This window comes from Pyxicephalus adspersus, chromosome 12 (genome assembly GCF_032062135.1).
Source record: "Pyxicephalus adspersus chromosome 12, UCB_Pads_2.0, whole genome shotgun sequence".
Classification (NCBI taxonomy): domain Eukaryota; kingdom Metazoa; phylum Chordata; class Amphibia; order Anura; family Pyxicephalidae; genus Pyxicephalus; species Pyxicephalus adspersus.
Window position 1 is genome coordinate 31,227,779 of NC_092869.1, and position 26,247 is coordinate 31,254,025.

General features: G+C 36.6%; 1 protein-coding gene across 3 annotated transcripts in view; it reads left to right on the forward strand.

Moving 5' to 3' along the window:
- LRRC9 (leucine rich repeat containing 9) overlaps positions 1 to 26,247 on the forward strand; it is a 64,874-nt gene that overhangs the window by 18,830 nt on the left and 19,797 nt on the right. For all 3 annotated transcript variants that reach the window (XM_072428119.1, XM_072428118.1, XM_072428121.1), the window contains 18 exons: positions 373 to 513; positions 3,535 to 3,598; positions 5,337 to 5,407; positions 6,391 to 6,573; positions 7,012 to 7,167; positions 8,603 to 8,793; positions 9,491 to 9,622; positions 11,542 to 11,718; positions 12,995 to 13,106; positions 13,727 to 13,850; positions 16,160 to 16,306; positions 17,005 to 17,126; positions 18,581 to 18,760; positions 19,964 to 20,083; positions 21,136 to 21,327; positions 23,077 to 23,202; positions 24,219 to 24,359; positions 25,017 to 25,194. In XM_072428119.1, coding sequence (XP_072284220.1) covers positions 373 to 513; positions 3,535 to 3,598; positions 5,337 to 5,407; positions 6,391 to 6,573; positions 7,012 to 7,167; positions 8,603 to 8,793; positions 9,491 to 9,622; positions 11,542 to 11,718; positions 12,995 to 13,106; positions 13,727 to 13,850; positions 16,160 to 16,306; positions 17,005 to 17,126; positions 18,581 to 18,760; positions 19,964 to 20,083; positions 21,136 to 21,327; positions 23,077 to 23,202; positions 24,219 to 24,359; positions 25,017 to 25,194 — 2,557 coding nt within the window. The remainder of the gene's footprint in view (positions 1 to 372; positions 514 to 3,534; positions 3,599 to 5,336; positions 5,408 to 6,390; positions 6,574 to 7,011; positions 7,168 to 8,602; positions 8,794 to 9,490; positions 9,623 to 11,541; positions 11,719 to 12,994; positions 13,107 to 13,726; positions 13,851 to 16,159; positions 16,307 to 17,004; positions 17,127 to 18,580; positions 18,761 to 19,963; positions 20,084 to 21,135; positions 21,328 to 23,076; positions 23,203 to 24,218; positions 24,360 to 25,016; positions 25,195 to 26,247) is intronic.

Sequence of the window (26,247 nt, forward strand, 5' to 3'; positions counted from 1 at the left end):
TGGGAAAAAAGGTTCAGTTCACTCTGACAGTTTCCAGGTCATCAGTAGGCAGTTCCCAAGCTGCAGGTAGTCACTGAACAGCCACATATGCCATGCTTACTGAAAAAAATAACCAAAGAAGTGATTTGGATGGACGATCAGCAACCGCCTTCATTTTTTCCTGTTTGGGAGACGATCCTTGTAGTATCTACCTTGTGGCCCCAGTTACCTGTAGTAAGATTGTGGCCTCTACATCACAACCTCATCATTTGAATCAGCCCTAACACTTTACTTGTGGATGTCCAAACTTTATCACTGTCATTACCTCGAAATATTTTAGGTCAAGTTTATTTCAAATTAATGTATATTGAAACTACTTTTTTTTTCTTACAGAAAATCGAAGGCCTAGATACTTGCCTGAATTTGAAAAGACTTTTCCTTTATGATAACAGTATTACGGTCATTGAGTCTTTGGAAAAACTGACCCAGTTAGAAGTGCTCTGGCTTAACAATAATCAGATTGAAGTTATAGAGGTAAATAAAAATGTTTACTGCTGCATTCCTGTAACAACGGCACAGGCTACATTCCTTTTTTTTCCCTTGGCGCTACTGTATTCTAAGGCTCTTAAAGGGGTTACTGTAAGTTTAAACCAACTAAACTAATAAGCTCCAAAATAAAGGTACATGGGGTGCAAACTGCATTCTTGGGCCATAGGTGGCCTGTGGTAAACTGTTCTGAAATGAAGTTTTCCCTTTCTCTCAATACTAGTAATTGTAGGGAAAAAATATAGCCTAAATATATGAATTGCATTCTATTCATCACAAGATTATTTACAGATTGCCTATGCATTTTAAGATTGGCAGTCAATACTTATTGGCTGTAATGAAAGAAATTCAGTGAAGCCCCTAAAATGTGTTGGGTATTTGTGTATACTGTTATGATAAACAAGTATTATTGGACCATCATTCACACATTTGGTGCCCTGTTCCCTCTTGGCCACTTGGCCTATTGTATTTCAGAGCATTGCCTCTAATCACTACAGCTGCAAAATTTGCATACCTACCCGTATTAAGTCCAGCACTCCACCGGTGTTTCTTTATCATCTGAATTAATTATTTTATCATTTTTTTAAATGTTATTATTGAGTAAATCAAATAAGAGAAGAAAAGATTGGCTTACGGCAAAAGGTTTTTAGATCAAATAAACGTAATTTTAATAAACACAATATTGTGCATACGTCTAACAGAGAACCACTGAGCTAAGTTCTAGACAAACAGAGGTCTCCTATACATAATTAGTACAAATTGTTCCCCGTGTTAGGGAATGCACATGGGGTTGATAAAGTCCATACGAAAAGTATCCCATACCCCGATGCGTTTCGCGCACATGAGCTTCCAAAATAATTGTGCTAGGACAAGATTGTCCGATAAAAGCAGGAGAAATTAAAAAAGAAAGGAGGAAAATAAGGTGCTAATAAATCAAAGTTCAAATATTTATGATTGCATTTAGTTGCGTTATTGATATTTATGTTTGATGTAGAGCTTACTTAATCTGGTAGTCCGCTTTGCTGCTTGAAAAGTGGGTTTCTTATATTGTTGGGTTTTGAATATATTATTGGTGGATAGCTTTTCTCCTTGTTTAGATATGACTGTACGGTATTAATTTGGAGTCTAAATGTTTGAGGAAGAGACATATAGGTAACTATTAGTGTAAGGGTTTGGATTTAAAGGTTTGCACTCTGACCTTTGCAGGGCTAGGTCCCAGGTTTGAATCTCAACCAGGACTCTATCCGCATAGAGTTTGCAGGTTCTCTGTGTTTCTCCCCCCCCCCAAAAAAAAAAAAAAAAAAATTTACCTGTGTTAATGACATATGACTATGGTAGGGACATTAGATTGTGAACCCCTTTAAATGACAACACTATGAACTTTGTAAAGCGCTGCGTAATCTGTTGGCACTATATAAATACTGTATAATAATAATAAAATTTAGGACATGCGTAATTGTTTGTACTATCCCCAAAGTCACAAATATAAATCAAAGAATCAGTTATTGATGTTTGCCTCGCCCTTATTTTACGGAGTAAATCAAATAAGAGAAAAAAAGATGGGCTTACGGCAAAAGGTTTTTTTAGATCAAATAAACTTAATTTTAATAAACAAAATATTGTGCCTACGTCTAAAGCTACGTACACATGTCCAATAGCTCTCGCCCGATAATCGGTTCAGGGTCGATATTGGACAAGAATCTGACGTGTGTACAGCGTCCATCATCTGAACGACCGTCCTGGTGGATCCAGAGATGATGGACGATCCTAATGCAAGGAAAAGGGGAGAGCGTGCAGCAGGGTGCCGCTCCGTTGTTCTCCCCCTCCCCTCTCCAAAGTGCAGAACGGTGCTGTATGTACAACACTCGTTCATGCATCATGCAGTCCTTTGTCGTTGGAAAGGATCGTGAAATATCCTTTCCAACGACAATATGTGTACGTGTGTATGCAGCTTAACAGAGTACTTACTTGAGTAGTATTTGTTCTGGTGACTTAGTGTTTTTTATCCCAGGTTTCCCCTATGTATTATGTGGCATGACTTAAATTAGTTCTATAATAGGGTTTAAGTAGTATTAAATCACAGAACAAAGTTCTATGTATAGTTACTTGTAGTATAGAGGATAGTTTCTATAGAAACATACCTCCTGATAACAATGAAGACCAGGATCTTGATATTGCACACAAAAGGATTCCATAATAAAAGTTAGTTTATAATTGGTTTGAGAGCAAGAATAAATATGTGAAATTTATAATAATATAGGAGACAATTTGAAATTGTCCCTTATATTATTATAAAATTCCAACACCGTATGTGCTTACCAGAGTCCTGGTATCCTGAGATTCAAACCTGGGACCTAGTACTGCAAAGGCCAGAGTGCTAACCTCTAAATCATAATGCTGCCTGACTTTAGCCTTAAATGTTTGGTGTATATAAAGAAAGACATAATTGTAATGTCTGTACTCGATTAGTGTTTTCGTAATGCTGGGCCAATCAACCAATTCACTGTAATGCTGGTCCCATCAGCTGCACTTGCTCATCTACCATGCACAAGCATCTGAGGTGTCAGGAGGGAGGGCAGTGAGAACTACTGTGTATTTTTGTTCACTTCCAGAGACAAAGCAGAATGGCAGAGAAGCAAGGGGAAAGTAAGTATGTGCTTATGGTGTTCCTACCAATAAAGTGACCTGTTCCTTTTTCCTGCTTTGGTTCGTTACGTATTGTGAGCCTGGATGGTTGTCAAAAGAACATTTTCTTGACTGGTTTTCTAAATAGTCTTCCATAATGACATTAAAAGACAGCTGATAATGATGGTGTATTGTATCTTCTTTATGGGAGTTACATAATAGAATTTGCTGTTAGCTCCTAGCATTTATTCATCATTGAAGTCATGGACCCTTTTAAAATGCTCAGCACATTGCTGGCTTCTCATCATAAAAAGATTACTCACACTGCCTCATATTATATGACAGTATTTCATTAGTAAAATAAAAGCTGATGTTATTTTTCAGGGTCTGGAAACTCTACAGAATTTAAAAGAGCTTAATCTGGCCGGGAACTTAATACGCTCTGTAGGTATGTATATATAAACTGTACTAGACAGTGTTCTGTATTCTTCTCAATCACCTTTCTAATGATAATCACCTAATCCATTTAATCCTACCTCTAGCAGAAGTGTAATTTGGTATGGCACTGGATTTATAAATGCTATTAGCAGTCTGTATAATCACCCTGGTAAATGTCATTGTTTGGGGGGATGTGTTACACATCTACTTATTTCTGCCTGTGGCCTCTATGGTAAGGAATATCCCCTGGGATGAAATCTGTTCATTGTTTCTCTGGAGTATTTGTCTGTTTGGCCATCTGACTACTTTCAGTTTTGGGCATCCAAGCAAAAAGTAGAAATATGACCGATTTGTAAAAGGTTGATTGTGGTGGAATAATAAAGATTGTATGCAGTTAATTTAGCCTAATTCTGGCAATATTAGCTTTTCAGGCCTCAGAATCATTACCTGTTCTATGATAAAATGGTACAGATCCTTAAAGATACCATCTGTTACCAGGGTATGGACATAGTCTTAAGAAGTGGAAGAAGATCATTAGAAAAACCCTTACTGACTTATCTAGCTGTGTGCAAACTAAAAAAAAAAATCATCATCCAGGATCAAAACTAAGGCTGCGTACACACGTGGAATAATTGTCATTGGAAAGGATCTTTCACAAACTTTTCCAACGACAAAAGGCTGAAAGATGCATGAACAAATCCTGTACATACAGCCCTGTTCTGTTCTATGGAGAGGGGAAGGGAAGAATGAAGGAATGGCACCCGCTGTGCTTTCTCCTGTTCACTTTCATTACGATCGCTCATGAATCACCAGGATGGATCCATGAGTGGCGAGCGCTGTACACAAGTCAGATTCTCATCCAATATCAGCCCTGAGGCGATTATTGGACAAGAATCATCTGACGTGCGTATGTAGCTTAGGGCTGGCAAGATCTTTTCTAAACTAAAAGGGAAGGCAGCTGTCTCTGTTGTGAATGTTAAATATTAACTTCTTCGTAATACTTATAGCAACAGAGATATTTAAAGTGATTTACTGCTTGTTTAGATTCTGTTAGTTCAGATTAAAGTAAATAATTTAGCATGCATATTTAAAGAGACAGGTTCACTTTGAAAAGTGACGGGTTTTTTATATGTGGGTAATAGTAATTTATTCCTATATTTTGCAGGTGCTCTCAGTATGACTTTTGTATTAAAACACCATAAATCCTAATTACTACAAACTCTCCTCATGTTGTTAAAACAAGATATGTTAATTGTTTCAACAGTTGCCCAGCACTCAAAACTGTTAAATGTTTTTCTACCTGCCCTGTTTGTTTTTTAGTGTGTGAATGTCCTTTTATAGTCAATTCCTTAAAATGAATCCATACAAAAAAATGAGGGATGCCAGTACTGACATGTTTTTAAAGATAAATGTTTCACAGCTATAGCATTTTCTTGTTACTTTATTACCTGTTGAGTTTCTAACCTGGAACAAGCATGTGAATTACAGACCCTTGGACATCTAATAAGTGCAAAGAGCAAAGTGTCCCCCTCCCATAGCAAGGATGCCAAAATATATCAGTTCCCCCCTTCCTTTTAGTCTGATGACCTAGAATCCAATATGCTTACTGTCATGCAGAAGCGTTATTTACATACTTCTCATATACACACACCACATGTTTAGATGAAGATGCATTCTACTCAAAAGTGTCAACACATTCACCCCAAATTGTAGATAAGCAATAATAAAATATTTACTTCCTTTCACAGGACATTGCTTGGATCCAAATATCAATCTTGAATGGTTAAACCTGTCGGGTAACAACATTTCTTCTTTTAAGGTATATATAGCAATTTTAGTACAAGTATGGGGTTGTTACTTTTAAATCGTATGAAATATAATGTATTAGATGTTTTGGTTTTGTTGAAAATCTTTACAGTATTTGTGTGCAGTAACTGATGCCAACTAATCTGCTTTTTGTCTTTAGTTTGTTAGAGATTAACACTGTAAAAATCTTTCTGTGCATGTCAGAATAATCAATTGATTAAATTCACATTATTTTCATATAAAAGATGGTATGACTATGGTTGTGACTCCGGCTGTATCCTGTCAGATGCAGGAAATTCTCTCCAATATACCACCTTTTTCAGCTTTTGACCCTTTTGGACTAGAAACAAGCACATTGTCCTAATAAAGACTACCGCTGTTTCCTACAGCCTAATTCCTCTGAACTGTAAATTTGGTATAGACCTAATCAGTTACCCTTTGATATACAACTTTTCCTACTGGGCTTAGCGTCACCTAGAACTTTTTCATAATATCAAGATAGAAGGGCACAAACTACAGCTGAAATTACTTCACTCAACTTTTTGTTTTATCATCATTATCATAATCGTTGTACGTCACTTCAAATAACCGCTGAGGAAGCCAAACTGGCGAAATGCGTCGGGACTTATGCGACCTACGCGGTCTCCTTGGATCACTGTATGGTGCTGTAATACTTTTGTCTAGTATGAATATCCCAATCTTGTGACATGTAAACAAGATAGAGGATATATTATGACTTTTGTCTTTGATAAATATGTATGAATCGAATATGTATGAATTATTATGTATGAATTTATACATAATTATGTATGAATTATTTGTGCACTGAAATTTCTGAGCCTCAAACCTCGTTTTTTTGTCTCTTCACTTATTACTCATACATTAAGAAGTGGCTCAAACCTATATACCTAGATAGGAGAGAATAAATGACAATTTTTCCTTTTTTTACAATGGTTGTGAATATTTTTTTTTTACCTTTCTTTTATTGTTTTTCAGGAACTTACAAATTTAGCAAGACTTAAAAACCTAAAGGATTTGGGACTGAAAGATCCACAATACACTCCTAATCCTGTGTGCCTTTTTTGTAATTACGCTACCCATGTATTATACCATATACCACAACTTCAGAGACTCGACACATATAATGTGTCCCAAAAAACAATCAAGGATTTAGCAGAAGTGAGTAATATTTCTGTAGACAGTGTAGTAAGCATTTAGTTAACTTCTGGTGATAGTCTAATGTAGAATTTGTTTATGTGTTTGTCAAAGTTAAAGATGAGCTCCAGATTTAGGTTAGTGTAGTTTGTTGACTATAAATACATCAATAAAATAAATGGAAAGCAGTGTGCAGAATTTGATTTGACTACACAGTCTTCAGAGAGCTCAGAAAGAATAAGGGAAGGAGAAGCAACACAAGAAGCCAATCAGGTCTACTGCAGTACAACAGTTATACTGAGGGGGGAAGGCAGAGAAATTGGTTAATTAGTATATTGCTTCTGCTTTCACTGTTGAGTTACCAGGTATGAATGGAAATGAGGAAAAAAAACTGTGAATGTATTATTTTATATTTTTTTATCCTATTTACAATGTAATGCTGTATTTCTTAAATTATTTAAGTCTACAGTGATGAAAAAGATAATGTACTACAACATGAAAGTAAAAACTATAAAAAGACATCTAAGGGAAGAATTAGAAAGACTGAAAGAGCAGAAGTGCAAATTGGAACAACTGCCAAGGAACAGACTGAACTTACTTCACTTCCAGTTGAAAAGTGTACGTATTAGACACAATGCACGATTTTGCATAACTCTTTAACCACCTTGGCGGTATTCCCGAGTGTTGCTCGGGGTGAATTTTATGTACCAAAAGCGTTAACCCCGAGCCCCACTCAGGGTAGCACAAAAAAATCCTGCCTGCTTCACTGGATCCAGATGCGTCCTACAGTGAACCCCAGCCGGCTTCTGCATCACATCCTCGGCTCAATCGATGTGATGTGGGAAGCGTTGATACGTGAGGGAAAGGGTTTGGCCTGGCAGGAAATTTAAAAGCAGATTACATTGTAATCTGCTTAGACATAATTAGACCACCGGGGGGGGGTTAAACAATTCTGTTTAAATAAATAGAAAATAAATACTCTATCTTCCTAGCCATGTTAGACAGTGAGGAACTTGACTGGCTCACTGGCCTGGGTCCATAATGGAAAGTCAGTCAAGTCCTCGTTGTCCAGTGCTCCAAGATTGCAGAATGTCTCCTCTTACCCCTACCGGTATTGTACTATTTTTGAAAGGCATCATTAAGCAATACCATGAATTACTCCTTAAAATTAACATTGCTGTTTTTGACATGTGACTTTTTCACATTTCACTTCTGTTCAGTTGATAGTCTTATTAGATTAAAAAAAAAGATATAGTGATGCCACTACTCTACAGCATAATTGTTTTCATTGCAAGAGAGAAAGATGTACCTGAGAACCTACAGTGCAAGCATCTGCCAGCTTTATTCATTCTATTCTGATCGTTTAACACCTTTTTATGGTGAATTTCTTCCCACCTATTGTCAGATCACCAAGTATTAGGGGGCATCTCTGATATCATAAAGCAAAGCCCTGATTTTCTGCCAACATGGAGGCCTCTGCACAGAGATGGTGTGAGACAAAGCATGTTAAGTCAATAACAGGGAAGGATAGGCTGAAGTGAGCCTACAGATAGTGCTGGAGACTAGTACTTTACTCTTTGCTAATACCTACCTAAGTAATACCTACATCAGAGGTATTGGTACTCCCAACTGCCCCTTACCTTCTACTTTCTAAGAAAGTGGGATTGTGTCCTCCGTAACAGCCACAAGGCCTATAATAGCTATATTTACATCTCTGTGTGATTCACCCTCCCTTTGCATAAAGCTGATTTTTCAACACGCAATAGGATCCATCCTTTAAGCGTGCAGGGCAACTCCCCTTGTCCAGACTCAGTTTACTTATTATTCAAGACCCTCTTGGTGAACTTGGTTCTTAGGCGGTGTCATAGCGGAAGAAGTGATTTTTCAGCCATACCATGCAACAGGAATGTATTTTTACAGTATTGTAATCAGGGGAATACATTTTTTTCCTTAATACTTGTGTATTTAGTGTACCTTCATTTCCATGACAGGTTTTCATATTACTTTAGTCTTACAAAAATGAATATGTCCATGTTGTTGTGTTTTTTTATAGTTAGAATGTGACCTATCAAAGAACATCTCAAAATCTTCTAAAAGCCTTTATTTACATGGAGATTTGGAAAAATCTGATTTATTGGCAAAAGGGCAGAGCAATAGAGCAGAATCAAGCATGGAGGAGACTATGTCCCTAAAGATACGTGCCTTGAAGGAGAGAATACAATTCTGGACATCGGAGATGGATGAGTATGTTAAGAGTCTAGGCATCTACAGCCAAAGAGCCATGCATGGTTTCTAAAGTACATAAATCAATCGTACTTTAAACATACTGTTTACTGCATTTGTGCATTTATCCCTGCAAATTAAATTATTATTACACAGTATTTATATAGCGCTGACATATTATCTAGTGCTGTTATTTCAGTAGATGTCCCTCAAAGGGGCTCACAATCTAATTTCCATACCTCAGTCATATGTCTTTAATAAGTCTAAGGTCAATTTTGGGGAATGCCTATTACCTAACTGCATGTTTTTGGAATGGGGGAGGAAACAGGAGTACCTGGAGGAAACCCATCCAAACACGGGGAGATTCTGCAATCTTCATACAGATAGTGTCCTGGTCGAGATTTAACAGTGCCCTGGACAGAGTGCTTACCACTTAGCCACCATGTTGCCCAAATAAATAAATTAATATTTCTTTTTATTAGTGTTAATATTTGTTATTTTTTAAATGGTAAATGTACCTAAAGCTGACATTTCATGAGAAACAGACTTGCTATTCAGTTCTGAACTCTTACAAATGTGCTGAAGAATTTTTTGTGTATTTGAGTAAATCTGGACATATTTTCTGCTAACTAAATATTTTTACAGTGTGCAGCTCTGGAAGTTGAAGAGATAATGTTAATCTTTTCCATGTCTCTCTTCTTTTCTGTTGATGTATTAGCATAGGCGTTTTTCGTGAGAAAGAAGTTGCAAATACGAAAGAAAGCTTTGATCTCTTGGTCCAATTCTTACAGACAGAGCTTGAAACCGTAGGGAATGTTCGCTTTGAAGAAGGTACTCCATCAGATTCATGGTAAGCTTAGTTCATGACAGCATTTTTTTTTTTTTTACGCACTGCAGCACATTATCTCTTGCATGTGACAGAATGATGTTTGGTAAAAAGCTGTATTGTAAATCAGCTTGTGATTATTTCACTGTAGATGTAAGGTCATGTTTGTTCATACAGAGAATGTTTAGCTGACTTAGTTTGTGAATGAAGATGTAGTGAGAAGCAGGCGATCTAAATCCTTTCTAATACTGAATGAAAACAATGTGGAATGGGACCACACTATGACCTTATCTTCTAATTCATATCATATACCGGTTTCCTTTACTTAAGTAAATGGAGGATAAAACCATATCATTTGTAAAAGTATATACATCTATCAGCAGGATGTGTTACACATTCCATCCTGTGCACATACACTGTAGTGAACTATGGACAACCATCTATTACACACAGAATAGGAAATGATGGATATCCATCTAGTGCACATTTGTTGTAGAGAATAATGGACTTCCAGCCAGTACACATACACTGGAAAGAACAGTTGATATCTATCTAATGCAAATATACTGTAACAAACTGTGGATGGACATCTGTTGCCCATTCAATATATTGCAATGTTTCACAACCTTTTTAACATGGAGAAACCCTTAAAATAACTTTCAAATCTTCAGGGAACCCTTTGTATAATCACGATATCCACAGCTCATAGTACATTATTGTTGAGGTCAGAAGGAAAATCCCTTTTATATTGGTAGCCATTGGAAAGAATGTCAACCCTACAGATAGTCAAAAAGATACATTGGTTTCAGATAAACTGAACTAGGAGACACAAATTGCTTATTGCTCAAGGGACCCCCAGCAATTTCTGGAGGAACCCTGGTTGGGAAATTCTGGTATAGAGAGTGGTGGACATCTATAGTAGTGCACATAGGCCGTACAGAAAAATAGATACACATATATACATATATGCTGTAGCGAAAGATGGACATCCATCTAGAACACATATGTTGTAAAAACCAGAGGCTATCCATCCAGTTCACATACACCATAGGTAATCATAAACATCCATCTACTGAACTTATGATGTTGAGGGTGATGGATAGCCATTTAGTTGACATGTACTGTAGACAACAAAAAACATCCATCTGGTGCATACAGATAGTCCCCGGGTTACATATGAGATAGGGACTGTAGGTTTGTTCTTAAATTGAATTTGTATGTATGTCTGAACAGGTAAATTATTTTTAAAAAATGCAATTAGAACAGATGTATGTCTCAACATATTACTAGGCAGAACATTGTCAGTTACTCTATAAAATCCTCACTGTGAGTTAATCACAAACAAAGCAAAAAAAAAAAAATCTTTATGGAGCCTAGACATTCATTAACTTTTGGAGCAAGCTGTGCTTTGATATGCAGGAAAAGTCTTGTCATAGTCTTGATCATTAAAGAGTTAAAGGAGGCTGCAGAAAGAGCTTACCACCTAAGAGCCTCCTTCCTGCACAGAATGAGCAGAGAAGCCCCATTTGTTGGAATCTAGAAGGCATCCATATATCGGATGTCATTAACCGGTGACTATCTGTAAACACTGTATAAAAATGATGTCCAATTATCTAGTGCCCATATGTTGCCACTAGACTACATTGGACATCCAGCTAGAGCAGATACACCGCCAAGAACAATATACATTTATTTAGTGTATATATGCTGTAAAAAATCTGTGGACATCTATCTATTAAACTATTAAGAATAATGAACCAACAGCTAGTACATATACACTGTAGAAAACAAGGGATATCCAGCTAGTGACCATAGACTGTAAAGAACAATGAATGCACATAGTGCACATAGACCTAATTTTACCTATTCTGTTTTTATCATACTCTGTTTCCTTCTCAATAATTTGTAAAATGAAAGTAAAAATTTTTTTCTACATGCACCAGGTTCAAATCCTGCTATGATTTGATTTTATCCCGCTTCTGTGCCTTTAATTTTAAACCATTTGGAATCTCTGGAGTGAAAATAAACAGAATAGTCAGAGTGCATAACAGAATCCTTCGATCCAAGTTTGAGGACAGAGTACAGGACTACCTGGAGGGTGAAGACAGCACTGCCAATGAGTAAGTTTCTATCATAAGTGCAACTTATAATTATTTACACAAATAAAACTGCTTTTTGTATCATCTAATGATTTGAACCCTAAAATTTTTCTATGGACCCTAAATTTTTTAAAAAAGATATGCACATATTTTGTTTTTAGTGAATTGTTAGATATTTTATGTAGTCAGCAGGTGAAGCGTTAGGCTGCTTCTGAATTATTTCCACTTTTCCTCATTATCTAATAAAAAGCTTGCTGTTAATGGCACTCTGTAGCTAAATCCAAACTATAAATAAAAGAATCCCCTGCAAAGAAAATGGCAAATACCTCTCCTGCTGCCCACAAATCTAAACAGAGCTATAATGAAAAAAAATGACTGTCTCAGGACTCTTCAAAATCTGACACTTATGGGGAAGTCTTCTGGTTCTCCACTACACTCAGTATTTCCTGAGACCTACGTCAAATAACGACTCATTAGTGATGCTGAGGTTGGCAGGATGAACCCAAGAGCACAGCAGGGACTAGAAAAAAGACACTGCCAAAAATGTAAAATTCTGAAGTGACTTCGGGCAGTAATATTTCTTCCTTAGAGTTACATTTGGCTGCACAGTAATAGCAGCTAATAGCATTACCTGTAGTGAATTGACAGCAGTGCCTCAGCTGTACCGAGATCTTAGATAGTGTTTTCCTCCCTTCCGTGCTACAGAACACCCTCCTTCTCCTCACCCCTTTTTATTAAGAAGAACATGTTCTGTAGTCCATCGGAGAAGGTTAATATATTGCTTGGTATTTCAATGGCGTAGAGGCAATAGCCCTGACTTATTTAAGCTCTCCAAGGCTGGAGAGGACACACTTTCATCAGTGAAGCTGGGTGATCCCACAAACCTGGAATGGATCTGGTGCAGGATTCAAAACATTTGCTGGCAAATAGCAAATGATTTTAAGAAATCCATTCCAAGTTTCTGGATCTCTCAGCTTCACTGATGAAAGTTTATTATCCCCAGCCTTGAAGTGCTTTATTAAATCCGGCCCAATGTTTTAGGGCACAGTATTGATTTTTTGTCCATTCATGAAGAAATGTGTATTTATTGCTGAGATGTACTTATGGTATATTGTGCTTTTATGATATTACTCTGATATCCCCGCTAACCATTACCATGCCTTTTGTAAATCAAAAGAGCCAAAAATGTATGTAAATGCATAAACGTATGAATGTCAGTATTTAAAATGACAGACAAGTAATGTGGTTTAGCACACTGACAGGATTTCAGTGTTTTTTTATATTTTCTATTTACTAGAAACTACAGGAAGATGCTGGAATATCTATTTTACACATTTGATGCTAGTTTTGGGAAGAAAGATCTTCTGCACATACTTGAGGATGGCTTTAATTTTACTAAAACTTCTAAGGTATAGTTTAGTTTTCCAAACATTGAACTATGTGGGATGCACTTGGTGACATGGTCCTCATAAAATTTGTTTCCTGAGGACATTAATAATTGTATATTATAATATTTAAAAATACTGAATCTGATGTATTGCAGTAGGGAAAATAATTTTTTTGTTTGCTTTATATGTAACTCAAATCTCTATACTCTATACTCTATATACCCTCATATCTCTAACTCTAACTAAAATGCTCCATTTCAGTTTTTAGTAGAGTTTAATCGCCTAACACTTTCTTATATGTTTTAGGCTATCTATTGGTAAGATACCTGTCATGGAATTCCCAGTCTGACATTTGCTGAAAACCCTCCAATTCATACAGATATGAACAGGATTGCTTTTTCTTAACATTTCACTTTAAGAAAGAATTCAGGTCCAATGACAGTGCAGGATAATATTATAAAATAAGCAGTATGTTTAAAGTTATATTATGACTAAATGATTTATATAATTAGCATTCAGCTATAATAAGATAACATTACAAATCTGCCCTTCTTGCAGTTGCAAATATGCATTTTTTTAACCAAAGTGGGGTCACCCTTTAAGCTTTTTTTGCTTAACATGTCATGTTATGTTTTTCACAGCTGCCTGAACAAGAACAAGACAACTCCATTCCTCTTTCCAACAGTTTGGGATTTTGTGAGACTTTCACATCAGAGCAAGCAACAACCACAGAGACAAATTCTGATCCAGAACATTTTAAACATGGTAACCTAATTACAGTGCATTGCAAAGGATATCATAAATTACAAATGACAGCTGGGTCCAGTTGTATGTTTGCAGGGATTTCATGTAACAAGCTTTTATCCTATGGAATAGTTTTGGGAATCGTGGGGGAATGTGTTGGGTATCTCCTCATAAGGATATGGTTCAGTGAGCTCATTTAAACCAATAAAAAACACTTTTATATATTTCCATGAAACAGAATACTTGCTGTCGTTCCCAATTTTTCCATTTTTTCATTGCTTGCAGCATTACTCTGAAATTATTACTATATTATCACTTCCACTATATGGCTGGCTGAACACAAAAGCTGCAGTTACTTTTGCTGGTCATACACATAATGATACAATTCTTTCATCTAAAGCTGAACTGCAGGCAGATATAAAGGCAAAAATTAACGCATCTTTGTAATTATTACACATTCAGGCAGAAATAAAGGGAAAAATAAGCACAGCTCTGCAATTAATAAACTGTCATTAAAGAGAAACTGTCAAAAGAGTATAATAAATGCAGACCACTGCTTATAAGAATACAATTTGCTTGGCTGTCTTGTCAATTTTTATTAAATCTCTTTAAGCTTGTAATACATTTTTTTTGGAAAGGGATTTTACAAATAGATGCAAAACTGGATGACCAAACACTTGTTATCGTTGCATAGCTAAATGGCATTCCCAGGTTCACTTGTCTGTTTGATGGGGGTAAGGAAACAAATTGTACACTCTGTTTGAAGGCAGAGACTAATGTGAATGCATCAGTTTGCTATGCAGAGCAATACAGACAATAATTGCAGTAATCGCAAAGTAAATGAATATGTCCATTAGTTAATGGCAAAAGATGTTTGAGGGATTTCTATATATAATTGTCTATACTCCAGTGTCATTTAGGGCATTGTGCTTGAGGTGGCACTTACTCTGCCCCTGGCCACTTAGGATCCACTGCTAACACTAGCAGGGTTCTTTATGATGCAGAAAAGTTGAAAAAAGAGAGAGGAAGAGAGATTCCCTCTGCAGCTGGCACATATTTCCAAACCCTCTGGGATTGGTTTTGGGGTAGGGCTAGATAGGCGAAGAATCAACATGAGACTACATTTCTGCAGCAGTTTTAAGGATCCTGTTCCTGCTTTATGGTAAAGAATTGAGTACACCAGCCATGATTTGACAAATAAAACTTGTTGCTTTGCAGATTTCTATTGCTTGTGTAAACAGCAGTTCAGAGGCTGTGTTTGACCTTCTGTGCGCTGCACTGCATACCTTCAGACACAGCACTGCATACCTTCAGACACAGCAGGTTCTGTTGAGATGTGTTTAGATTGCAGGCAAAGCAGGTGAAATGCAGCCTTTACTTGTTAAACGCTACATTTTGCAGTTGAACACGTGTTTGAGCAGCACTATGTTCAAATGGAAAAGGTTGCATCTGATCTATTGGCTGACTGTACCGGTAGTCAGTTCCATCTTTTTTTATATTCAGTAGAAGTGAAGTGAGACCGTAGGATTGCCAAGGTTCATTTCTCCCTTCAAAAGCAACTTTTTAAAACCTTTTTCAATCCTTTCATGCAACCACCATTAAAGGGGTAACCAAATCCAAAACAAAATTGTAATGCACTGCTTCTTATCAGTCCTCCCATTTCAGCAAGTACAGAAAATAAATGTTGATTTTGCCAGAAATGCAGTTTGCATGTCAGCTGAAAAGAAAGCACAGACAGATGTATATTTCTTTTGTACACTGCTAATTTTTCTGCATTGAACAAAGGCAGGAAATCTCAGAAGTCCAGCCTTGCTAGCAACTATGTCTACTTCATATATAAAGTGAAGTAGAGGGAGGCGGGAAGTGTTATTTGCAGGATTACCCAGTGAAAATAAAAATATGAAAACAGTGTTCTCTCCAGCCCTTTTTAGCTGGGCACACCACATGTCGCTTTCCAGTAACCACCTAGCTAATTTTAGGTGGTTGCTGGAAAGTTGGGCCAGGGGCCACCAACCACCTACAGCTTCTTCCCACCCGGCTTAAAAAAAGTTCTGGGGAGAATACTGTGACAGCCTGCAAACTAATAGGGCCACTTTATGCAGGGGCTGGTGAACAACAAAAATACATTTGTTATCACTTTTGCTATTATTCAGTGTTCCTTGCCCCAGCTCCACTGTCATAACTACCTCACCCACTCATCAGTGCAAATAAAAAAAAAACAACCAAGATAAACTATATCCAGTAAAAAAGTTTTCTAAATTCCTCTAAAAGGGAAAAGTATGAAAATGCGTTTTATCTGTTTCATAACTTGTAACTTTTTTTATCTTTAGGTAAACTGATTATTGTTAAAGTCTTCTTGGGCCGTAGTGTTCAAGCCAAAGATGATCTTGAGATAAATTCAGAGAACTACCCAAACACAAATTCTGTCTTCAGGCCATTGGAATTGAAGAGAAGCCATGTTTATTCTTCAGATAATGGTATAATATATTCTGTTACATTCTAAGGATGTAAAAACCTAATTATTTCTAAGGTCATGTAATTAGATGATTGACTAGGGAAAGCTGTCTATCAAATGCCTAGTTTTGTGATGCATTTTGTGGTACTTGCCATTATATTGTTACCCTGTACTGTAGTTAAGTAGGAGATAAGCCATACATACAGAGGGGGACCAGACATACCTGCAGACATACCAACATTCTGAGACGTTAGGGATTTTGCAGCCAATATGACTAGGGACTTTGTACAGCGCTGTGTAATATGTCGGCACTATATAAATGCTGTGTAATAATAACATAGCTTATAAAGACAACAGAGATCATCTTTGTAGCAGGCAATGGGATAAATAGTAACCATTTTCTTTGCAGGAATGCTGTTGGTTTTGAGTTAAAAAAAATAGGTATCTTAAATTGTGAAAATTATTACTGGAAAATATGACTAAAATATATTGTCATAAAGAGGGAGCAAATAAAAGTGCATGTCTAGGCAAAATAAAAAAGGCCCTAACCCTAAACGCCTAGACATAATAGTTCTAGATTGTAAACTGCCAAGTATAGCACTGCTGAAAGCCTCTGTGTGAATACATTGTATATCAACATTTTATGGAATGAACTTTTACTAAGCATATTTCAGATATTCTGCCATAATGGAAATTTTGACTTTTTTTTTATTTTTACAGAAGCATGTCCTTCTGAGGAGCATGGGAGCTGTGACTGCAGCCTGCGTCGGTGTGAGTGGTTTGTGTTTGACCCTGAGCTCATCCTGCCAGAGTACATTGTTGAGTTTGAATATATTCCTCTGGTACTGTGTTCTCTTTACTCCTCATCATTTATAAATGTTCTCCAGATATAAGGCTATGCCTTAGTAGGCAGTGATTTGTTGATATAGCTAAAGTGTATGCAGGGGAGTTACATACATTGTAAGATTTTAGTATAAAGTATTTGGAGATATTGGGCCTAATTTAATAAAGCTATTCAGGGCTGCAGAAGATACACTTTCATCAGTGAAGCTGGGTGACTGGAATGGATTTCTTTAAAGTAATTTGCTATTTGCTAGGAAATGTTTTGAATACTGAACCAGATACATTCCAGGTTTGCTGAATCACCCAGCTTCACTGATGAATGTGTATCTTCTCCATCTTTGGATAGCTTTAATAAATCAGGCCTATTAACCTGAACCTGTTCTGTAGATACCAAGACAGTCAATTCCTCTGAAATTTGATCACAGATGGTATCTCGCTACTCTTGTCCTTTCAGTTCCTATTGAAACAGTGATTAGTTCTGTTATCCAGTGGCAAACTGTCAACATTGCACAGTTAATTTATAAATAGAGCCCCTAGTGATTAAAATATATAAAACCTTGGATTTTGGCATTCCTTTATATGGCCAAAACCTGTGTCTAATATATCGCTAAAGATTGAATGGTGACTGGAAAGAACTGATCAATTAATTTGGTATACATTTTGCATAGTGTGCAAGGGTTGGAACTTTTGTCAACTGAGAAATCATTTCCCCCTTCCCATCTATGTTATTGGTTTCTAAAAAAAAAAAGAACAGAAAAAACAGAAAGAAAGGAGATGTGCCCCAATGTGGACACAACAAAACACATTGGGTCTGATGTATTAAAGTTGTACGGTACAAGACTGGAGAAGATAGACTATTATGGGTGACCTAGCAAACCTGAAATGGATTTCCTAAACTTTTATGCTATTTGGCAAATGTTTTCAATTCTGAACCAGATTCATACCATATTTGCTGGATCACCCAGGTTCATCCATGGTAGTCTAGCTTTTCCAGTCCTTAAGTGCTTAGATAAATTAGGCCCATTGTCGACTTGAATAATGAATGAACCGTCAAGGTAATTGCACTCTAATTAAAATTAATTCTGAGGTTTTTAGTGGAATACATAAACTCTGATACTGTATATAATTACTTATTTTTTATTCATATATAATGCCACTTGTTTTTAGTAATGCATTTTAAATAGAGTGTGTTTATCTAATTTATACACTGAGGTTTTTTGCTCATTCGTATTACCATATGCAAGCTTTGTAAGCTATATTTTACTTTTACCAGTCAATGGTTGTAATAACAATATATCAAAACCTACAGTGGTTTTGTAATTCCTCAAACATTGGGCTTATGATACCAAATTATTCAGACCACTTCTTCATATTCAGTAGATTTATTTTTAAGATCAAGTGACTTCCGGATGTATTTCTTATATATGTAATTAAATATTTTCTTTGTTGCCAGGCAGAGGCCTCGGGTTCAAGTACTTTCAGCAGTGACTCAGAAAGTGTATTAGCTGAAATTAAACTGGATGAAGACGTTATTTCAATGGAACCAGTCGTCAAACCTAGACCCAAAATAATTAGTTTAGATGAAAGTACTATCCTTGAGATAGCAAAAGCCAGTTCCTACAGTCAAATAACAGTAAGTATTGCAAATCTCATTGGTTGAACTACCATGTATTATAGATACAATCATACGGTGTTAGGTAGTTATAAAACATTTCATTTTGTGGATGATCTCTGAAAGGAAACAGTAAGGACTCATGTACACACTTATCATTTAATTACTATCTAAACATTTATCTAGTCACTTATTAAAAAAAAAAAATATATATATATATCGCAAAGCATTTGTTTTTAGCTTTTTTAGTATAGTAGCAAGAGGTTAGAACCTATTTCTGTATCTTCCATCTATATATATATATATATATATATATATATAAATATATATAAATATATACACAGTATATACAGGGAGTCCCCGGGTTATATATCAAAAGGGTGGAAATCAAGTAGTGGTGAACAGAAGCCCATTAACTTTCAATGAATTTACAAATGATTGGAGAAATTATAGAGATAGCAGTTATTAGGCACTGTAAACTTACCATGATTTGGAAGCAAACTGATTTATAAGCTAGGCATGACTGCACTGTAAAAGCTAGGCAGCCCCGTGTGAAGTAGTGTGATTAATTTTCAATGACCTACAAGCATTGTATAGCCACAAAGATTCCTGGCAATCAGAAAAGGAGACATATACATTTTTTCACATTTAAGTTCCATTCTTATGCCAGGCATATCCAAAAGAGAATGCAGTATTTTCATCAGGTTACCATGGGTAGCATATAGCTTATTCTTTTCATAATAAAAATAATGTTAATAATATTATAGACTATCCTTAATGATCTACACGGAGGGAAGTGCCTCACTACATTGAAAAGGCATCTCAGTGGGCAGTCTGTATGCACTCTTCAGGCTATCAAACTAATTTCATTTTCAAAGCTATATCATTGGAGTTTGATGTGTATGCTTATTTTCTCTTGTCTTTCTCCAATATTCTATTTTCAATATTATAATTATTATTAATATTATTACAAAGTATTTATATAGCGCCAACATATTATGCAGCACTTTACAAAGTCCATAGTTATGTCACTAGCTGTTTCTCAAATGGGCTCACAATCTAATGTCCCTACCATGATCATAAGTCATTACCACAGTTCAAAGTCAATTTTGTGGAGAAGACAATTCACTCAGCTGCATGTTCATGTCATTATATAGCAAAGAAGGCCTTGTTTGATTATAAGGCCATGTATAAAGTACCTTTTTTCTCTTTTACCTTAAACAGGTCCTGAACTTACATGGTAATAGTTTAAGTAAACTGAAAGATATTTCCAAACTACATGGGCTTCGAAAGCTTATCATAAGCTTTAATGAGTTTTCAAGTCTAGAAGATGTTTCATGCTTGGTAAGTTACATTTCCTTTCAGATGTGTTCTTGTGACTAGTTGCTGCAGTGACTTTAAACTTGAATTTTATGTACAAATGTAGTGAGTGATATTATTTATTAGTAATGGACATTTAAATATTTTCCAGATTCTGCCCCCAAGCAGCAACTTTTTAAATATAGTTAAACAAACGTAAGCTGTAGTTTATATTGCTTGGCTTTCCCAGAGCTTTTGAGAGAATGTTTAAAACCTTTGTAGCTCTGACATTTTTTTGCATGCGTTGGGAGATTCTGTGTTACCTTCACACTATATACGTGCCCTAAATACAGCTATTATTTTCAGTGTAAGATCCCCTCAGTTCTGCATTTGCCCTGTAGCTGACAGTAAGGAGGCTGATGAATGATGCATGAGATGTGACTCCACTAATCGGCCTCTTCGCGATCAGCTTTACACAGTGGTTGAAAAACAGAGGCTGTTACACTGACAGCCAGCTACACAGTCTAGCTGTATACACTGACAGGGACAATGTGGGCAGCTGTGGCTGTCAATGTATGATCCTCACAGCTTCCCAACCCCTGTGTGAAACAAACAGTTAATAGACTTTTCGTGAGTCACTCTTTTTATGAGTCACTCATCCTCCTCCTCAACATCAGCATAGACAAGAGCTGTGAAGCTGACAGGATTGTACGTACCCAGCCAGCAGCACAGCGTAACCACTCCCACCAATGATGTCATGTCCATTGACACTAACTTATGATGTCATGTTCATAACCACTCCCACCAATGATGTCATGTCCATAGACACCCCCACTTATGATGTCATGCTCGTAACCACTCTCATTAATGATTTGCTTCCCCATCAGCACCTGCAGCTTCCATTGCATCGCTACAGCAGTGGAGGGCTGAAGAGGGTGGAGCAAATTTCAATATATCAAAGAAAAAATTTTATATATTATTATTATATTAATATTATATTTTAATATTACACACATAAGCCCAAGTTACTTGTTACAATTTGTCCACTTTAATAGTTGTATAAATGCAAAAATATATTTATTAATCTTTCCCTGCAGCTGAATCTGGAATATCTTGATGCCAGCCATAACAATGTGACAACTCTGGAAGGAGTTAAAGGACTTTCAAAACTGAAGCATTTAGATGTGAGCTTTAACCAATTAACAAGAATCCGGGAAGACATGAACATTTTACGGAAACAAACACCACATCTCCTGTCGCTGCATATAGCCCACAATCCTTGGCAAAAGGTCAGTCATGTTACAGAACAGTGGTTCTATATTTTCCTAGTTTCCAATCTTCGAAAGAGCACCAGTTCGTTCGTTCAACTTCACCATAACAAAATAACTCTCAGTTAATCATATCACCATTCATTTGTGTGTCTGCTTTAAACTGAAAGCTGACTTTCAGATGATAGATATTTTTTACGTTAGTCTCCTACTTATAAATGTTTTAAGGAACGCTGTGGGGATCTGTTATGGCAACTCTTTGGGATGGTCTCTTTAACTATCCACCGAACAATCGTTATTTGAAGGAGATTTAGGCTTCTCACCAAGAAAAAAAACATGTTATACCCCCACCTCTTTCCTAATCTATTCGCCCAATTATGTAGTTGAAGAAAATAAAAGAAAAATAGACATACAACAGAAGCCAATGCTGATCTGAATTGGTAACTTTCGGTCTGGTTTTACAAAATAAAACTACTAACCTAGAACAACTATGGGTTCACACCAAACCATTCTGATCTACAGGGGTGGATAAAGGGAGGTGCAAAGCCCAGTCAAGAGGGACCCTCCACAGGGGCCCCAAAGAGACTTTATCTGGGAGCCCCAAGTCAGTTCTGCACTGGCGCCCACTGTTGGTATGTCCACCACTGCTGATCCGCATTCTTTTTCTGGGTCACTAGCTGAACATATGTGTGACATCCAGCATTTTCTAAAGGACACCACCAAAGGCAGCCTATATATTGTTTACCCTTGTAGTATTTTTCCTTTCAGTTCCCAGTTCTGAGGGTGCAGACTCACTTATAACTTATTTGCGCTGTTTCACTCCATGTGTTTTCTGAGCAAGAGCTGCAACAAGAAAACTGCTGAAAACTTGTTTGCTGTGGCAGAAATGAAAATAGGTGAGCACATAGGACTCCCCACCAACCTGCACTGGTGAGCCCATGAAGGATATTTCCCTTGGTTTCAGTAGAAATCTCTTCAAACTTCAGAATTTTTAAGATTGCTCAGAAACTTTACAAGAATACTGATATGTTTTCTAGAAATGTAAATCACCTCACCCTTTTATGGCATAAACATTAAACATTCATCCTATGGCTTATTTCGGTGATTACACATCATACAGTGTAAGCTGAACAATACTCCATTTCATTGTATGCTGCAGTGATTTTAGCCCATAAAACCAAATGACATATGATTATAATTGGCGATATTTTATGTCTTAGCTGGAATTGAAAAGCTGTCAGTTGATGGGCCTGGTAATATCCTATGCTGTTAGTGTGTTTTTATTATTCTTTGTCACAATAAAGAGTTTATCAGTCTGTGAACAAAACCGCAATTACTTAGCTTCACCTTTTCCTATACCAGTTGCAGAAATCTAATATATTTTGGAGACCTTTGGTTTGCTCGCCACTAGATTTCAGTCCTTTTACTGTCTTCATTACAGGCTTTTCTAACATCCTCATTTTGTAGAACCCAAGATTAGACATTGAAAAAGAAATTTCTGCTTTTTTTCTGACTTTAATAAGGATGTCATCATTTAGCTGAGGCTAACAATTGCAGCATTTTCTTTTCAGCAGTTTTCAATGAGCCATCTTGAATACATGACCTAGTTTTCTGACGCCCCTGAGAGCCAGTACAATGTGCGTTGTTGCTCCTGTGCTTATGTGTAATAAACATTTTTGTTACTCTTGCTGAACTGCCAGGCCATCATATAAGAGAATAAAAAAGTCTCACTGATAGAACCCAATAGCTGACATGACTGTCCTTTCCTAGCCAGTTTTAATGCGTATGGTACCAATTGGAAGATTAAAGTCGCTGACTCATTTGGATGGCGTCCTGATTACAGAGGAAGAAGTTTCACAGTCTTCAAAGTTTTTTCCTGAAGGCCGGATTACACAGGTTTCATATAAGTCATTGTTTTTTTTTTAGTAAATTGAAATGTTTGTTAATGATGTCGAAACACACTGTGGGCTCTTTAGGTGAAGTGCTATATGACATATTTTTACTAATCACATACATGTACAATGTTACACACAGGCATTGGAAAAGCGGTTGGACCTTTTGTGTTACTTGGCAGATACAGAGCACAATAAGATTGTGATGCATCACCAAGTAATACATTCTAATAATAAATGCTCATTCAAACAAGAAAGTTATTATTATTATATGTGGCTTTTGTGTTACTGGGGCAACTGCTTCTTTAATTACCTTTATTTTTGTTACACAGTTCCACAGGAACAGGAAATGAGGTAGAAATTAGGGAGACAGCAAAAAAAACCGTGGGCATAGAGAATGTTTTATTTCATTTGTGACCCTTTGTCATTCATATTAAATGCATAAATACAACAAATTTTGCATTTTGTGTTAAACAGTTGAGGGGCCCAACTGACTCCTTTTTCCTTTCAAAATAGAAAAATGAAATTCTGTTAAAAAAAGTAGTTAAAATGATACCATTCAAATCCTTTCACTATATTTGCCAGATAAGTGTAAGAAATGCCTGTTTATTCTGCTAGAAATCTGATGTTTTTCTGTGTACTTAGCGGGATCTTAGGCATTGTCAGCCCTGTCTGATCAGTTCTAGGGGATACAGAACACCTTTCAATGCTACGGAGTTGATGAAAGAGGTAGGGGTTCTTTAGGCAACACACGCCGTTCTAGGCTGACAAACACTTTACCTCCACTGATACGTTACAGTAACTGAGCATTGTCACCCTGGGATAGAATTTGTATTTTTTACGGGAAAACTAGGTGAAAATAAAACCAATGCAGCCACCACTTCTAAGGACCAGTAAGCTCTAATATCTTACTTATTTCTGGATTGAAGACACAATGTAATTTATGCTTTAAGAGGAATCTAAAGAGGTTTGATATTAAAAAAGCAATGTAGATCACTATGGTATTTCCTTTATCTGCAGTCATCGCTGCTACTCAATGCCAGAACGGACCATGTGAAACCACGGTGCCTTAGTCTATTACCTTCTGCACAGATCCTCTCTCAAATAAGCAAGAACTGCCTGGATCCATATGCTGAATGTAATAACAGCTGGTATCTTAGGGTAAGGAAAATATTACCATGCACATATGACAGGTGATGTAATATTAGTTCTGAGTATTTAAGTAAAACATATTTTGATATTTGCATATAAATAGAAGATGGTACATATCTGTGAAAAAAAAGTTTAGCCAAACAGCTGAATACACAATTGAAGAACCTATTTTTAAGTGTCTTACAGACTAAAAAAAGAATTGCATTCTGCCAGTTGTCATATCCAAGCACAAATGACAGTCCCAGTTTCTCGCCAGTGTTTTCCAAGCAATAACCTTTTTCGTGTGCTAATGCTCTATTACTATCCAATCCCAGCCTTGACCAGGATTTATCGTTAGCCTTCCCTCCAAGCTCCATTTGTTGGATTTACAGCATAATGCACTGCAGTAAAGCCAAAAATAATGTCTGGTCATTCACCTTCCTCCTAGTTTGTGTGCTGTTTTGTAGAAAATATAGAATATAAGTTGAAAAGACATGGGCTTTCAGGTAACTGCTAAAGAAATGTAACCACTGGTGAAATATAATAAATGTACCATATGTTTTTTTTCTTTAAAGCACTGTTTGCAAGAAAAATATATTGGTTCATACATTTGGGGTTTTAGCAGAGATCAAGTTTGTCTTTCAGTAAGCCTAACATGGAACTATATTGTGTACCCTAATTTTCCAGATAACATCTATAAATTTTGATGGACAAAAACTCTCCAAAATCACAAATTTGGAAAAGCTGGAGAACTTACGTTGGGCTTCTTTTAGCAACAATTATCTGACCAAAATTGAAGGTCTGGAAAATTGTGTCAAGTTAGAAGAGCTTTGCCTTGATGGAAACTGCATCACAAAACTGGAAGGTATATCTTATATTTTAGATTTACTAGGCAATGCTCTACCATTTTTCTGACCAAATTTGGCATAGTCTTTCATCTATCACATAAAATAGATATATAATATATGTCCATTCTTTCATAAGCCTTTGGGTAAGTAGAAAAGAGTTTACTTGCATAAACTTGAAAAGCACCATGTTTTAAGATTCATTCAGCTTGTTTCTGAGATGCCTATAGGTTCCTTCCAAGCTGCTTTGGCCTCCTTCCAAGCATATTTTGTTATTCAGTTGCTTTCTATTAGAGGGGTTGTTATTCTGAAGCAATTGGTGGTAATTGGAAACGGAGAAGAAAAGAATATTGTTTACAAATTCGATGAATGTGCTTCTTTCTTGTGCATATGTTCACAGGTAACTGCTAGAATTTAGATTATTATAGTGTATAGTCATTTAGGAACCAGGGTTTCTCAGGACCAAGAGAGGTTACAACTATGTAACAATAATAGAACCAGAGCTAGATTTTCCACTAGCCATGCTCCTGGAGCTGACTGTGGATGAAATATAAGGACATCCCCTAATTCTTCTTCCTTCCAACAGCCATCCTTATGTGTTCCCTCCTCTACCCACCATATATAATTTGCCTGTATCACCGCCAACCTGCTGTCTGTAATCCTTTTACATGGGTCATCTGTCGCTTGGCAGCTCCCAACAGCCTGACGCAGAGATCGAGCTTCCTAACATTGTCACATACCTTGATATTGCTTAGGAAGCCATCACACTGTTATGTAAAGGGGATTTAGGCAACAGGCTGTGAGACTGATTGCATTGGACAAAACAGTAAAGAGCTAGGAAGTAACATGAGGAAAGCAGAGGAGATAGTATGTTGGGGAGAGGGAGGAGAGCAAAAGAGAGAAGCACTGGAAGGTAATAGGGGGGAAGTGGATTTGAGAAAGTACTGGGACGCTTTTATTGTACTTTGATGCAACTTCTAACAGAACAAAAATGTATGATAGGTCAAGAAACCCTGGGACCTTTATCAAAGCACAGAACATGCCATATTACTATCATGGCCTGCAATAGGTAC